Below are 15,295 nucleotides of genomic sequence, written 5' to 3'. Positions count from 1 at the left end.
CCCCCCCCCATAATGGGATTAATGAGCGGTAACTCTAATTTGTTTTAATCGTAATATGGGGTAATCTTGTGACTGTCTCTTCCCATCCTCAGTTGAGAGTATACCTTACTGAATGCTTGCCACCTACCAAGAATGTGTTAGGTGCTGGGTTTGCAAAGGTGAATAACCCAGGGGTTCATTGGGAGAAGGGCTTTGCAGTTCCAAGAATGAAATGGGTTGGGCCTAGACTAGGGTGTTGACTCTGATAAGAGAAGAAGAAAGGCTCGTTTTGAAGGAAATGTTAGCATGGGTTGGTGCCCGGTTAGATACAGAGGGATGAATGAGAGAGAATACTGTTTTGCTGCCTGATTGAAGAGAACTTGGGCACCTGGGGGAGAGGAGCCACTTGACAAATCATGTTATGACACAGCTTTTGTCCTGTCATTATCTTCTTACAGGTTTTCAGTAGCTCCACTGAGACCTCAGGCTGGTGTACAGCCATTTCTGCCTGGTTTTCAAGGGTCACAATAATCTGTCTCCAGAGAACAGATCCAGCCATCTCTCTCAATAATATTCTGAGTGAAATCAGATTTTTCATCCATGATCCCTGAACCCTTGGTTTTCCTGAGCTTCTTAAGACCCTTCTGGTCATGGACACCTTTAAGAATGAGATGAAAGCTATGGACCCTTTCCCCAGACCAGGTTCAAAATTTTTCATACATTTTTAAGGGGTTTATGAATCTTCTGAAGCTGTGGACTTCAGGGAAAAACCCACCTGCCAAAAACAGTCTTCTTGTGTCTAGCTCAGGATTTCTCAGCAGCAGCACTATTGACATTTTTTTTTTTTTTTTTAGATTTTTTATTTATTTATTTGACAGAGAGAGGGAACACAAGCAGGGGGAGTGGGAGAGGGAGAAGCAGGCTTCCCCTGGAGCAGGGAGCCCGATGCGGGGCTCGATCCCAGGAGCCTGGGATCATGACCTGAGCCGAAGGCAGACACTTAACGACTGAGCCACCCAGGCGCCCCAGCACTATTGACATTTTAAGCTGGATTCTTCTTCTTCTTTTTTTTTTTCTGGAGTGCTATCCTGTGCCTTATAGAATGTTTAGCGTCATCACTGTCCTCTACCCATGAAGTGACAATGGCAAACTCCCCTTCCAGTGGTGACAATACAAAATATCTCCAGATATTCCCAAATGTCTCCTGCAGGGCAAAATTGCTCCCATTTGGGAACCACTTGTCTAGCTCTTTCCTCATTCTTTACCTTTATCCAAATAATTGCTTTGCTGCTATTTCTTTACTCTTTTACAGTTTTACCTTTTTTCATGTAAATTCTATGAATTCCTGGAGTCCACATGGACCACTCCTTTTCCCTTTTATGATTTTGACACTTTTCATATGCTTTTTCACTTGCTGTTCTTGCATCCCCAACTGGATTATATGGTTTGAAGAGCAGAAACCCAATATTACATATCTCTTAAACACATAATTTTGGTAAGTATGTTCTTTTAAACTTCATATTATTTTTTAAAGTTTATTTACTGATTTTTGTAGTAATTTCTACACCCAGTGTGGGGCTGGAACTCACAACCCCAAGATCAAGAGTCACTCAGTCCAACTGAGCCAGCCAGGCGCCTCTACACTTCATATTATCAAAAGTTTCAAACATATACAAAAATAGAATAATAAGGTGGTAACTCATGTATTCATCACCCACCTTCAATTATCAACTCATAGCTAATCTTGTGGTAAGTACTTTGATTTTTTAAAAATCTGTAGTGACTCCTTATTTAAAAAAAAAAATCATTAACAATTCTTCAACTTAGTATTCTAGACTCTTAACTACCTTTATTGCCTACTCAGTCACAATTTATTAAACATCTAAAACATTCCAAGCACTGGGCTGAAATACTATAAATAAGCATTTGCTATACTAGACTCCCTTTGTTCCCTTGTTGACCATCCACTCACCTTATTTTAAACATTTCATTTTTTTAATAAAACCCTTCCTGAAACCCTACTGTAAGTTAATTGCTCCCAATCTGGGGCACCTGGGTGGCTCAGTCATTAAGCGTCTGCCTTCCGCTCAGGTCATGGTCCCGGGGTCCTGGGATGGAGCCCCTGCATTGGGCTCCCTGCTCAGCGGGAAGCCTGCTTCTCCCTCTCCCCCTGCTGTGTTCCCTCTCTCGCTGTCTCTCTCTGTCAAAAAATAAATAAAATCTCAAAAAAAAAAAAAAAGACCTAGTGTAAGTTCGGAAAATGCTTCAACCAAGGGCCTCTGATTGCTCTGAGGGAAGAAGGCTATCTTAGCTACTCAATTAAGTCATAGGATTTAATAGGCAGTGACTCTGGTGCCATGTTGTGAAGTTAATATCTCCAGAACACAGCATAACTTTATCATATTTTAAAGAGAAAGATTTATGATTACCTAGGAAGACTCCATCTAGATTCAGGGCTCTCTTCCAATTAATCTGTCAGTCTTGTGGATTCTTTTGCCCAGAGGAATCTAAGAGCTTAGTTTGTTTTCTTCTCCCCCTTTTTTGGGGGGGGCACAAGGGGGGAACAACTTATTGAATCATACACAGTATAGTTTTTTTAATGTCTACATCACCTATCATCTAATCATATGTAGGAGACTTAGTGTATTCTGTTTGGAAACAGATCCTGTGTATTATATTTGTAGATGTTGTGTTACCAAGCATAAAGAAGTATTTTTCAGATAGTAGTCCCAATAATATTATTTACACGTTGGGACCTGGGATTGTTAGGGGTTCTTAGTACTTGAGTTGTTCTAGTAAGCCAAGATAAACTTTATGTCTCTAAAGTCTTTTATAATTTTCTCTAGACTTTCAATTTTTTTTTTTTTAATATTCTTCAGAGCACAATGAGGGCCACCTGGGTGGCTCAGTCATCAAGCATCTGCCTTTGGCTCAGGTCATGGTCCCAGGGTCCTGGCATTGCACCCCACATCTGGCTCCCTGTTCAGCGGAAAGCCTACTTCTCCCTCTCCCACTCCCCCTGCTTGTGTTCCCTCTCTTGCTGTGTCTCTCTCTGTCCAATAAATAAATAAAATCTTAAAAAAAAAAGCTTTAAAAAAATTGCTCCCAATCTTCACAATTGTTCCTTATACTTTTGTTACTGCACTTAGCATATTGAGAGGTAATTCTTCATACATGACTAATTCCCTCACTACCATGAGCTGCTTGTGGGCAAAAAACATTTTAATTTTCTCCGTATTTCCAATACCTAGCACCTAGCATTTAGTCTGGCACATAGAAGCCAATGAATGCATATTTGTGGACCAAATGAATACATTTTCTATCATAATGATTTTCATATAATATTACTAAGTAAACATTTTTTGGATTTAATTTAGTAAACACAGTCAAAATAATGTAACCCACAGGAACAAAAGAGTTAAAAAAAATACAGAGCAAAGGTGAGATTAGAGTGGGATAGGATAAATGGGCAAATTTCACAGAGTGCCTTTCTTGCCTTTCCCCTAGAGTCCTGTCCTCATCTCTATCCAAGGTCTTGGGTTTTATAAAATATCTAGGATAGGTTGCTTGTCTTTCTTCCTTCCTTTTCTAAATTTTAGGCAGACTTTAAGGCTCTAGTTATCTATATCTTCGATTTGGGATCTTCTCAGTTTTTGCATTTCCTTTCTTTCTTTCTTTTTTTTTTTGTTTAAGAATTTATTTATTTGAGAAAGAGCGTGAGTGAGCACAAGCTGGGGGAGTGGCAGAGGCAGAGGGAGAAGCAGACTCCCTGATGAGCAGGTAGCCCAATGTGGGGACTGGATCCCAGGACTCTGGGATCATGACCTGAGCTGAAGGCAGACGCTGAACAGACTGAGCCACCCAGGTGCCCCTGCATTTCCTTTCAATTCATAGGAATCACAAACTCATCTGCAAAGCTGCTGAGCGCATTTGCTTCACAGGTTGCCAGTGGAACTCTGACATGAGCAAGGAACCTCAGCCAATATTCTTCCCAAGCTGTCACAGTATTTCAGAGCCAAAGTACTAAAGCCCTCTTCTGACTGCTGACACATCTGTCATCAGCTGTCCTCTGCAGCAAAGGGAACTGCAATACAAAGGTATGGAGGAGAGACAGTAGGGTGAGTTCAGGAAACTGAAATTAATTCAGTGTGGTCAGCATAGAGGAATTGAGTTTAGTTGCAGCAGGAACCTGGAGAGGTGGACAGGGGCTACATCATGAAAACCATTGTGTCATACTCAGGAAGGTGGACTGTTATCCTGAATGCTTTTATAAGAAAATCTTTAAAATTATACATATCTTTTAAAAATTAATGTTTTATTCAAAAACAATACATATTCAATGTTGAATTTTTACAAAGTACAGAAATGTGGAACAAAAATCATTCTTGGGGCACCTGGGTGGCTCAGTCGGTTAAGGATCTGACTCTTGATCTCAGCTCAGGTCTTGATCTCAGGGTCATGAGTTCAAGCTCCCCATTGAAATTAATTATTAAAAATTTTAAAAATTAAAAAATAATCATTGTTAATCCAATCACCCAGAGATAACTATTTTAAACATATTGATATTTTTTCAACTTCTCTATGTGTATAAACATGAATAAAATGACAAGATAAAGCTCATACTACATATATATTTGCTTTGTAACTTGCCTTTTTATAAACACTTCACAATCAGTTGCTTTCTAAAACATGATTTTTGAAGTGCTACACAGTATTCTATTATATAGATGCATCACGGGTTATTTAATCAATTCCTTATTGTTGGGCATTTAGATTGCGTTTTGTTGCTCTAACACCTTGATGAAGGGGTACCTGTGTGGCTCAGTCAGTTAAGTGTCCTACTCTTGATTTTGGCTCAGGTCGTGATCTCAGGATTGTGGAATCAGGCCCCACGGGGGTGCTCTGTGCTCAGTGTGGAGTCTGTCCCTTTCCCTTTGCTCCTCACACCACTTGTGCTCTCTCCGTCAAATAAATAATAAATAAATAAAATCTTTAATACCTTGATAGTTTTTGCACTAATTTTATACAGATATCTAATGCTTGTACATATATACATTCTTAAATCTCAAAGTGGAATTATCATACCAAAGGTATGAATATTTTTAAGATTTTTGATGCAGATTATGCTATAAAAAGTTGTGTCAACTTCACTCCCACTGGTCCTATCTTAGAATGTCTACTTCTCAGCTCTTGTACCCACACTGGATATTCTTCTAAAATATTTATGTCTGAGGTCTTTTTTTATTTAAAGATTTTTGTTTTTGGGGTGCCTGGGTGGCTCAGTCGGTTAAGCGTCTGCCTTCAGCTCAGGTCATGATCCTGGGGTCCTGGGATGAAGCCTGTGTTGGGCTCTCTGCTCAGCGGGGAGCCTGCTTCTCCCTCTCCCTCTGCCTGCCGCTCCCCCTGCTTGTGCTCTCGCTCTCACTCTCTGTCAAATAAATAAATAAAATCTTAAAAAATTTTTTTTTGTTTTAAATTTCTTTATTTTGAGAGAGAGGGTGCACATGCACAAGTCGGGGGAGGGGCAGAGGCAGAGGGAGAGAGAATCTCAAGCAGTACCTAAGTACCGAACCTGAGGCAGGGCTTGATCTCACGACCCCAATATCATGACCTGAGCAGAAATCAAAAGCCGGAAGCTTGACCGACTGAGTCACCCAGGCACCTCCTCAGTGTCTTAATTTGATTTTTGTTGTTTTTGTTACTAGTGAGTTTGAATGTTTTTCATTTATTGGCCATTTGTATTTCTTTTTTTTGGTCATTAACTTGGCTTTTATTTTTTAAAGATTTATTTATGTATTTTAGAGAGAAAGAGCATGAGCAGGAGGGGCAGAGGGAGAGGGAGAGAGAATCTTAAGCAGACTCTGCACTGAGTGCCGAGCCCTCGGCAGGGTGGATCTCACCACCCTGAGATCACGACTGGAGCTGAAACCAATAGTCATTCACTTATGGGACTGGGCCACCCAGGTGCCCCTCGACTTTTCATATTGCTGTTGGTGTTTTTTGACTTTCATACAATTTAAATTTTTAAGAAGCCAAATCTATCAATCTTGTCCTTTATGGTTTCCTCCTTTTTTTTTTTTTTGCTTAGGAAGTTCCTCCCCTGAATGCTTCTAACCATTTCCTGCTTGTCGCTTCCAGATTCAAATAGATTTTTGCTTAAATGAACTGTTTTAAAAGGAGGTTCCTTCCATTTTGAGATCAAGTTTTGTTTCTTTTGTTTGTTTGTTTTTTAAGCATTTATTTCAGGTCACCTGCGTGGCTCAGTTGGTTATCACGCATCTGACTTCTGCTCATGTCCTATCTTGCCATCCTGGGATCAGCCCCGCCTCTGGCTCCCAGCTCATTTGGGAGTCTATTTCTCCCTCTCCCTCTGCCCCTCCCCCTGCTTACTCTGTCTCTCAAACAAAGTCTTAAAAAAATAAGAAGCATGTATTTCTTCTCTCTTATGGTTTTTTTTTTTTTTTAAAGATTTTATTTATTTATTTGAGAGAGAGCACATGAGAGGGGGGAGGGTCAGAGGGAGAAGCAGACTCCCTGCCGAGCAGGGAGCCCGATGCGGGACTCGATCCTGGGACTCCAGGATCATGACCTGAGCCGAAGGCAGTCGCTTAACCAACTGAGCCACCCAGGCGCCCTCTCTTATGGTTTTAATGAATACTTTGGGATTTCATTTGCTTAGGGTGAGATACAGTTCTAACCCTCCTCCCCAGTAGGGTGCAGTTAATCAGTTATCAAACAGTTTATTAACTCTATCCATTGATTCAAATGCTACCCTTATTATAATCACTCTTATAATCATCCTGGGATTTCATCTACTGAGAGTTACAGGAATGAGGACATGTGGGACTGTGAACAAGCACCATTAGGGATAGACAGTGCTACCAGAGGTGTGAACCTTTGGACCAGGCAGAGGGAAAACAGGAAAAGAGTTGTGCCTGTTTAGACTAGGGTGATTGCTACAAGTTTGTAGTTTAGTAGTGGAATAACCCAAAATGTATTTTTCAAGATAGTTGCTCATTAAAATATCTAAATGAAAGTTTAAAGAGCAGGCAAAAGAAAACAGAGCAATCTTCCCCCCAAATAATTGAGTCTATAATATCTAATTCCACAATTACCTCACGAACCATCTGTCACATGGACTGCTGACCTTTAAACAGCCCTCAGGTATAAAATTTGAGAGAGGAACTTGGGTTAAGGTCTGGAGTCTTCTAGGATATTTCGCTTTGAGAAAATGAAACTATTTTAATATGTGGAGCTCACTACTACAGAAATATAACTCGCGCCGCACTTTCGTGCTAACATCCGCCTGAGCAGCTAAGGGAAACAACCCACTGTTCGTGGGTTTTGAGTACCGGATTCGTATTTGTCCTTCTTGCAAAGGGCAGTTAAGCCCAGGAACAAGAGCCTGGAGACGTTAGGCCGCAACAGAAAGTTATTTCTTACTCTAACGGTGGTTTTCGTAAGTGGGAAAGATACAAAAGTGAGAAGTACAGGTTACACCACAGAACTTTCCGAGGTCTCCTCTATCCCCACCCCCGCGCGCAGTGTCGCGGGCACTCGGAAGAGCGCAGCGGCCAGCAAACCCGCCGGGCGCGCGGAGGAGGCGCACGCCGGATGGAACCACCCCCCCCCCTTCGCTCGTGGCGGAGGGAGACCCGCGGCGGTGACGTAAAGGGGGCGGGGAGAGGCGCGGTGTGGGGTTGCGGGGTTTTTGCCGGAACAGGAAACCTCTCGGTGGGGCGCAGGCGTGCGGCTGGCATTGGGCGCCCGCCCTCTGGGACTGGCAGGTGTGCGGCGTGTGCGCCTCGCAAGTGATGGGACCGGGCGCGAGCGCCCCGGGGTAGCGCGGGCGAGGCTACGGGGCCCGGCCCGGGCAGCCATGGGACTCCTTCGGCTGCTGGTTCTGGCGGTGCTGGCGTCCGAACCCCGCATGGCCGGTGGAGCCGAAACCGTCGGGAATTCCAGCGAGGGTAAGGTCAGGGGCGCCTCACTTCTGCAGCCTCAAGTTGGTTTTGCATTTCTTGCAGGGTCGCAGTCCACCTCGGGATCTGTGCATCTCGCAGGGCAGATGGTAGTTCAGAACCGGCAGGAGTGGATCAGGGTCTTTTCCTGCTGAAGGAAACTCCCATTGCCAAGGAGGCCTCATCGTCAACCGCCTAATTTAGGCCGAGGAAATGGGGAAGGGTTAAGTAACTCTCCTGTTCAGACACGTTTTTTATCTCCCTAGGGAGATAGCCATGTGTTTGTAGGTTTAACGCATTAAAACACCTCTTTGCTCTCCAGTGGTAATATCTGAGACTCGACAGTGAGGCTTGGTGCAGAACTAAGGGCTTTATTAATAATGTTCCTCCAAGCTGCTGCGGTTTTTTACACTCCAAAATCTAGATGCTTTTCAAATTGGTTATGCTCGACGGAGTTTGAAAGGAAGAGTGAACCCAGAATGGGACTTTGGATAGGTCATGTGCTCGGTGTATGCATTTTAGCGGTAGCTCCTGGTTTGTTAATATAAACCATAAAAAAGCACTAATTGTGCTAGGCTGATGATAATCATGTGCTTTTCCCTGAGGTTAATCACATTCTTACTTTTATTTTGAGCTTAAGAGACCAGTTGCAGGGGCGCCTGGGTGGTCAGATGGTTAAGCGTCTGCCTTCGGCTCAGGTCATGGTCCCAGGGTGCTGGAATCGAGCCCTGCATCGGGCTCTGCTCAGCGGGAAGCCTGCTTCTCCCTCTCCCCCTGCTCATGCTCTCTCTTTCTCTCTGTATCTCTGTCTCAAATGAATAAATAAAATCTTAAAAAAAAAAAAAGACCAGTTGCAGTTCTGAACCAATGTATTTTCTGAATAACGTGGTTGTGTTCCTAATTGCTCATCTTAGAAAAGCTCTTGTGCAAACTGAATCATAGAATCATTGCACAGGAGTTAAGGCCAAAGCTGAAAAGGGCAGTTATATTTTTGCAGAAAAAATAGCCTTGTTAATAATAGGACACTGACATTTCACTGTGTGCAGTAAGTGCCAGGTGCTTTCCATGGCATTGTTATTTAACCCTCACAACCCTATGAGATAATTACCTTCCTCACTTGGCAGAGGATGAAGCTGGGGCCCTGGATGATGTTCATTACACAGGTGAACAGTTAATAGGGGCACAGGCGATATTTGAACCCAAGTGTGTCTTGCTGCAATTTTAATTTTCATGGTCTTTCCACTTCAACAAAGCTGCCCTCCAATAAGAATATTTTACTTAGTATGGTGCTTTACACTTAATTCTATGAATTGTCATTCCTCAAAATAGCCTTATGAGAGAGGTAGTGGTGATGCTATCTCCATTTTATTTTTTAAAAATTTATTTATTTTAGAGCGAGTGCAAGGGGGGAGGGGCAGAGGGAGAGGGAGAGAATCCCAAGCAGACTCTCCTCCCAGCTGATTGAGGAGCCTGATGTCGGGCTGAATCACCCCGCCATCCCACCCTGAGATCATGACCTGAGTGGAAACCAAGAGTCAGGCACTCAACTGACTTAGCCATCCAGGTGCCCCACTATCTCCATTTTAACAGGTGAAGAATTTGAAAGATTGAGTTTGTACTTGATTAAGGCTTCTGAGTCGGGAGGGCTGTGATCCACATCTTTTCTAGTTCTGTACTTTTGTATTTAATATTATCTTCATTCTTGTTTTACATTCATATCTAGTAATTTACATGGAATTACAATAGTAATTGGAGTTGAGCAGAATGTCACGTGGGCCTTCTAGTATTTGTGTTATTGCTGTTGTTGAATTTAAGGTAGCAGGCCATTGGTGTAGTTCGTTGCAAGTGATCTCTTTTAAAAGTATGTGAAAGGTACTGTGTACATTTGTGTTTCAGCGTTTAGGGCTAGTGAAAATTCATAACATATAAATGAAACATGGGGAGAGGCAGTTGAATGCCGACCAACTTAAGTATCTGAACTGTTTTTTTTGATAGTTCATCTGAAGAGAATTATAAAGACTAAGCTTTCACAGATCTGGAATTTGGTTGTGTCAGAGCACAAACAGGTAAATTTTAGTAAAAAAAAAATGAGTTGGATAATTTTAAGGTTCGAGTTTAGGATCTGATTGGGAAAGAAAAGGAAAAGATTAGGATCGGGCAGCTCTTTTTAGAAAGAAATTATTGGAAAGAAAAATGACTCTGGGTAGGAATGGAGGAAGGGTATGAAAAATAGAAGAGAGTGCCTGGCTATGGGTCAGATGGCAAAATATATCTTTGGCAGAAAAAGCAGAGCCATTGTTTTTTAGAAGAGAGCCACAGCCTAAGTGCTCTGTCTCCATGTTAGCCATTTGTCTGCAATATCATTTGATGTGCTGTCTTTTTCCTTCCCACTCACAAAGTCATAAGATCTAATTATGCCTCATAAAGTGAATCCTTTTCCAGATGGCTTAGAGAAGTTCCTTCTCCTTCAGGATATATTTTGGATACATGTCTCCTTTTGCTGTGTCTTTTTTTTTTTTTTAAAGATTTTATTTATTTATTTATTCATGAGAGACAGAGAGAGAGAGAGAGAGGCAGAGGGAGAAGCAGGCTTCCCACGGAGCAGGGAGCCCGATGCGGGACTCGATCCCAGGACCCTGGGATCATGACCTGAGCCGAAGGCAGACGCTTAACCATCTGAGCCACCCAGGCGCCCTGCTGTGTCTGTTTTTATGAGTAGAAATCAAATGCATTTTCTGCCAGACTGTACTGTTAAAATCTTGATTTTTAGTACTTTTCCTTGTTGCTCCATGGGAGTCTCTTTCTCATTTTGATGTTTGTGATGGACATGCTGGGCTTGTATAGTCCCCTTCTTTCTACTAGTTTATTCACAGGGCCATTTTGAATGCCTGACTTCTTTTTTTTTTAAGATTTTTTTTTTTTTTTAATTTGAGAGAGAGAATGAGAGAGAGAGAGCATGAGAGGGGGGAGGGTCAGAGGGAGAAGCAGACTCCCCGCCGAGCAGGGAGCCCCTTGCGGGACTCGATCCCGGGACTCCAGGATCATGACCTGAGCCGAAGGCAGTCGCTTAACCAACTGAGCCACCCAGGCGCTCTCTTTTTTTTTTTAATAAGGAGATGAGCCTCTGAAATGCTGGAAAGCTAAGGGAAGTTAGTAATGATACTTTATTGTGTAGCATTGGACAGTTTAAAATTTGTTTTCCTGTTTGTTTTATACTTTCAGCAGCCAAATGATGTATATAGTACATCACCTCCATTTCACCATGGGGAAACTGAGGCTCAGAGGAAGTACATTACTTTCCTGAGGTCGTAACATTCAACCATCCTTCCCACCAGACATTTACTGTGTGCCATCTATGTGACTGGTACTGTACTAGACACAAGGATGTTAAATATAACAAAGCCCTGCACAGCCAAGAGTCAAACCACAACTGGTTTGATGAATATGCAGTCTTCTATAAAAATTGTGAAATGGCTAATAGACTGCCAAGGTAATACTGCCAAAGGATTTGCACACAGAAGTTAGGTTAAAGTTGACTAAGAATAGGAAAAAATATATTTATCTTTTCCTAATTCATCAAACACTGTGTTAGGAGTTCTCAGACCTGGCTGAACATTTGAATCACCTGGAGAACTTTTTAAAAAGGCAGATTGTTGAAGAGACAACTAGAAATTGAAATTTAAAAGGAAAAATGAATTTCCACTAGCATCAAGGAACATAGAATATTTAGGGGTTGGGGCACCTGCATGGCTCAGTCGTTGAGAGTCTGCCTTCGGCTCAGGTCATGATCCTCAGCAGGAAGCCTGCTTCTCCCTCTCCCACTCCCCCTGCTTGTGTTACCTCTCTCGCTGTGTCTCTCTCTGTCAAATAAATAAATAAAATCTTAAAAAAAAAAAGAATAGGGGTAATTATAATGGAATATGTAAAGATCTCTACAGAAAAAAACCATACAACATTCTTGAGATAAATTGAGAAGCCAAATAAGCAGAGGGATATCTCAGATTCATAAATTAGAAAATTTTATGTTTTAAGGATAGCATTTCTCCCTAAATTAATACATTCATTGCCATCTCAATCAGATTCCAGGCAGCTTTTTTTGTGGAAATTGACAGGCTGCTTTTGAAAATATATATGGGGATGAAAAATGGTCAAAATAGTCAAGATGGTCTTGAAGAGAAAGAACAAATTTGGGGCAGAAATGAAGACAATGTAATATTGGTGTTAGGATAGACAAATAGACCACTGGAATACAATTAAGAGTCCAGAAACAGACCAACACATGTGCTCACTTATATGAAAACTGAAATTGCAGAGTAGTAAGGAAATGGTGGTATTTTCAATAAAGGGTATTATGTCAAATCGATATGCATATGGAAACATCAACCTTGACCACCTGCCTTACACCATATATAAAAATCAACTTTAGATTGATTTTAGACTTAAATGTCAAAGGTAAAACAAAGGTCTAGAAGTTAACATGGGGAACATGTCTTCATAATCTTAGAATATGTTGGCAAAGATTGGATTAGAATGACATAGAAAGACTAAGCATAAAAGAAAAAAAGAAATTGGACTACATTAAAATTAAAACTTTTTTTTTGAAGATTTTATTTATTTATTTGACAGAGAGAGACACAGCCCGAGAGGGAACACAGCAGGGGGAGTGGGAGAGGGAGAAGCAGGCTTCCTGCTGAGCAGGGAGCCCGATGCGGGGCTCGATCCCAGGACCCTGGGATCATGACCCGAGCCGAAGGCAGACGCTTAACGACTGAGCCACCCAGGTGCCCCAAAATTAAAACTTCTTTTAATCTAAGGTAACAAGAGTGAAAAGATGAGCTACAAGAATGGGAGAAGATATACTGACAGAATGCTCCTATCAATGATGTATAAAGAGCTAAAATTCAATTAGGACAGTCTATTTTTAAAGTGGGCAAGTCTTGAATACATCCTTTTACAAAGGAAGTATCCAAATGGTTAATAAACAAAACAAGATGTTCTTAACATCTTTAATAATTAGGGAAATGCAAATTGAAATCACAGTGAGATACTACTATGTACCCAACAGAGACACTGGTGATACCAAGTGTTGGTGAGACATTTGGGCAACCAGAATACTTTTCCACAAGTTGATAGGGGTGTAAATTGGCAAAACCATGTGGGATAACTGTTTGGCAGTATCTACTAAAGCAGAACATAAGTATACCCTATTACCTGATAATTCTATTCTTAGGTTCTACTCAATAGAAATGTGTACATATGTGCACCGAAAGACTACAAAAAAATGTTTGGAGTTATTCATAATAACTTCAAATTAGAAGTAATCCAAGTGTTGATTAACAGAAGAATAGATAAGTAAATTGTGGTATATTCCTTTTATGAAGTATACAACAATGAAAATGAGTCAGTCATGGTTACTTACAGTAGCTTGGATGAATTTCACACGTATGGTATTGATTTTTAAAAAGCTAGATACAAAAGAATTCATCCTTTATGATTCTACTTAATTAAATTTCGGAAATAGGCAAAGCCCATCTATGGTGTTTGAAGTTAGGATCGTGGTATTTCTGGGCGGGAGGGAAGGCTTAGTGATTGGAAGGGACCACAAGACCTCTAAGATTGTAGAATGCTCTTTCTTTACCTACAGTGTAAACTTCATGCACTTCTCTGTATGTATGTTATTTCAATTAATGTTTTTTAACTGACACTTGCACCCTAACCCCTTGGATTTTTATTTAAGCAGTCTGGATAGGGGCCCAGGCAGCAATAGTTTTTAAAAAGCACCTCCAGATCATTGTAATGTACAGCCAGGAAGGATAACCACTGTATTAGAATTTCCTTCTAATAAGGAAATCTTATGAGTGCTATAGAAAATTTGAAAAATAAAGAAATGTGTGAAGAAAAGGAAAAAAATCATTTAAAATATACCCCCAGAGGCACCTGCTTTTAATACTACTTATTTTGTCAGGTGATCAGGTTTTTAAATCATGAATACCGTGTCTCTTTTATTATCTTGCATCTGCCAGGTTCCTGCTACAGATACTTGATTGGGGAAAGAGGATTAGTGAGGCGTCATCTTTCTCATAACTTCTGGAAATCCAGGAAGTAATAAATGAAAGTTGTAGCCAGGTGTTTTTCTTGAATTCAGAAGCAGAGACTGTAACTTAATGTTTTGGTCCTGATCATTATATATTTTCATATGGACTGCTTGTTTTCATTTCTGATTTTCTTAATGAGAACGAGACTTCTTAGGTAGTTTAACCATTTAGGATCAAAGGTGATCTGTTAACACTGTCATGGCAAAAACCTTCTCAAATAGGTTTTACTGCCTGATACGTATGTATGTAGTCATTATTTCTGCACAGTATATTTGCTGTAGGTATTGATTTTCTCTACATTTCTTACCTTTCTATAATAAAGGTTATAGATTATCTGGAAAAATATTACCATTTTAAGGGAAAAAGAAAACAAATGATGAAAATGTTGAGAGAGTGTCATCATTTTGTCTAGGGTATGTTCTTATTTTTATAAATTTGAGATGAAGACTTGAGGTAGAATCTGTGTTTTGAGTGCTATCAATAATGGAGGTTTTTTCCAAATTGTGTAGTTTCCGATAAGAGCATCTCACCATCATTATAGAAATTTGATAAACAGTGAAATTTGTAAAGAGAAGAAAAATCCCTTAAAATATACTCGCAGTGATACCTACTTTCAATACCCCTATTTACCTTATCAGTTGTTTAATAATGTGTTTTAATTTCTGTGGTTCTCTTTCCTTACTGTCTTTTAAAACACTGAAATTTTTGGTTCTCCAAGTATTTCTGAGTTGTGATTTATTTTCACCCCTGTGTGATAGGTTAAGGGAAGGGTTAGAAAAGCTTGACACCAAGACTTAACTAGTTGATAGCTTTATTTATTTATTTAAAGATTTTTTTTTTATTTATTAGAGAATGAGAGAGAGAGCGCGCGCACACAAGAAAGGGAGAGGTTAGAGGGAGAAGCAGACTCCCCGCTGAGCAGGGAGCCCGCTCCCAGGACCCCAGGATCATGACCTGAACCGCAAGCAGATGCTTAACCAACTGAGCCACCCAGGTGCCCCTAGTTGATAGCTTTAATCTCTTCCAGGGCTGTTAAACGTTCTGGGTAGAGTTTTGATTCAAGGCCTGTTTAATGGGGGATAAACATACAGATTATCTGAACAGTTTCTAAGATATACTTACCGGCAAATTAGTGAGAATTACAGAAATCGTGGACAACCTTCACAAATTCATTTGAACCAGTTTTGATCCCAGTACCCAATAGGCAGAACAGGTGGTCCATAAGAACTTCATAAATATTTGTCAAATAGAGAAAATGGG

At 40.7% G+C, this 15,295-nt stretch overlaps 2 protein-coding genes across 2 annotated transcripts in view; both read left to right on the top strand.

Moving 5' to 3' along the window:
- Nucleotides 1-15,295, top strand: part of ITPR2 (inositol 1,4,5-trisphosphate receptor type 2) — an 838,078-nt gene that overhangs the window by 202,028 nt on the left and 620,755 nt on the right. The gene's annotated exons all lie outside the window — the stretch shown is intronic.
- The window catches only part of TM7SF3 (transmembrane 7 superfamily member 3), a 34,998-nt gene continuing 27,389 nt past the window's right edge, over nt 7,687-15,295 (top strand). Inside the window, exon 1 of the mRNA XM_006737928.3 lies at nt 7,687-7,949. Coding sequence (XP_006737991.2) covers nt 7,859-7,949 — 91 coding nt within the window. The 5' untranslated portion in view covers nt 7,687-7,858. The remainder of the gene's footprint in view (nt 7,950-15,295) is intronic.

Source organism: Leptonychotes weddellii, chromosome 5 (assembly GCF_054177405.1).
Source record: "Leptonychotes weddellii isolate Sample4059 chromosome 5, ASM5417740v2, whole genome shotgun sequence".
In the NCBI taxonomy this organism is placed as follows: Eukaryota; Metazoa; Chordata; class Mammalia; order Carnivora; family Phocidae; genus Leptonychotes; species Leptonychotes weddellii.
This window is presented reverse-complemented; position numbering and strand designations above follow the sequence as displayed.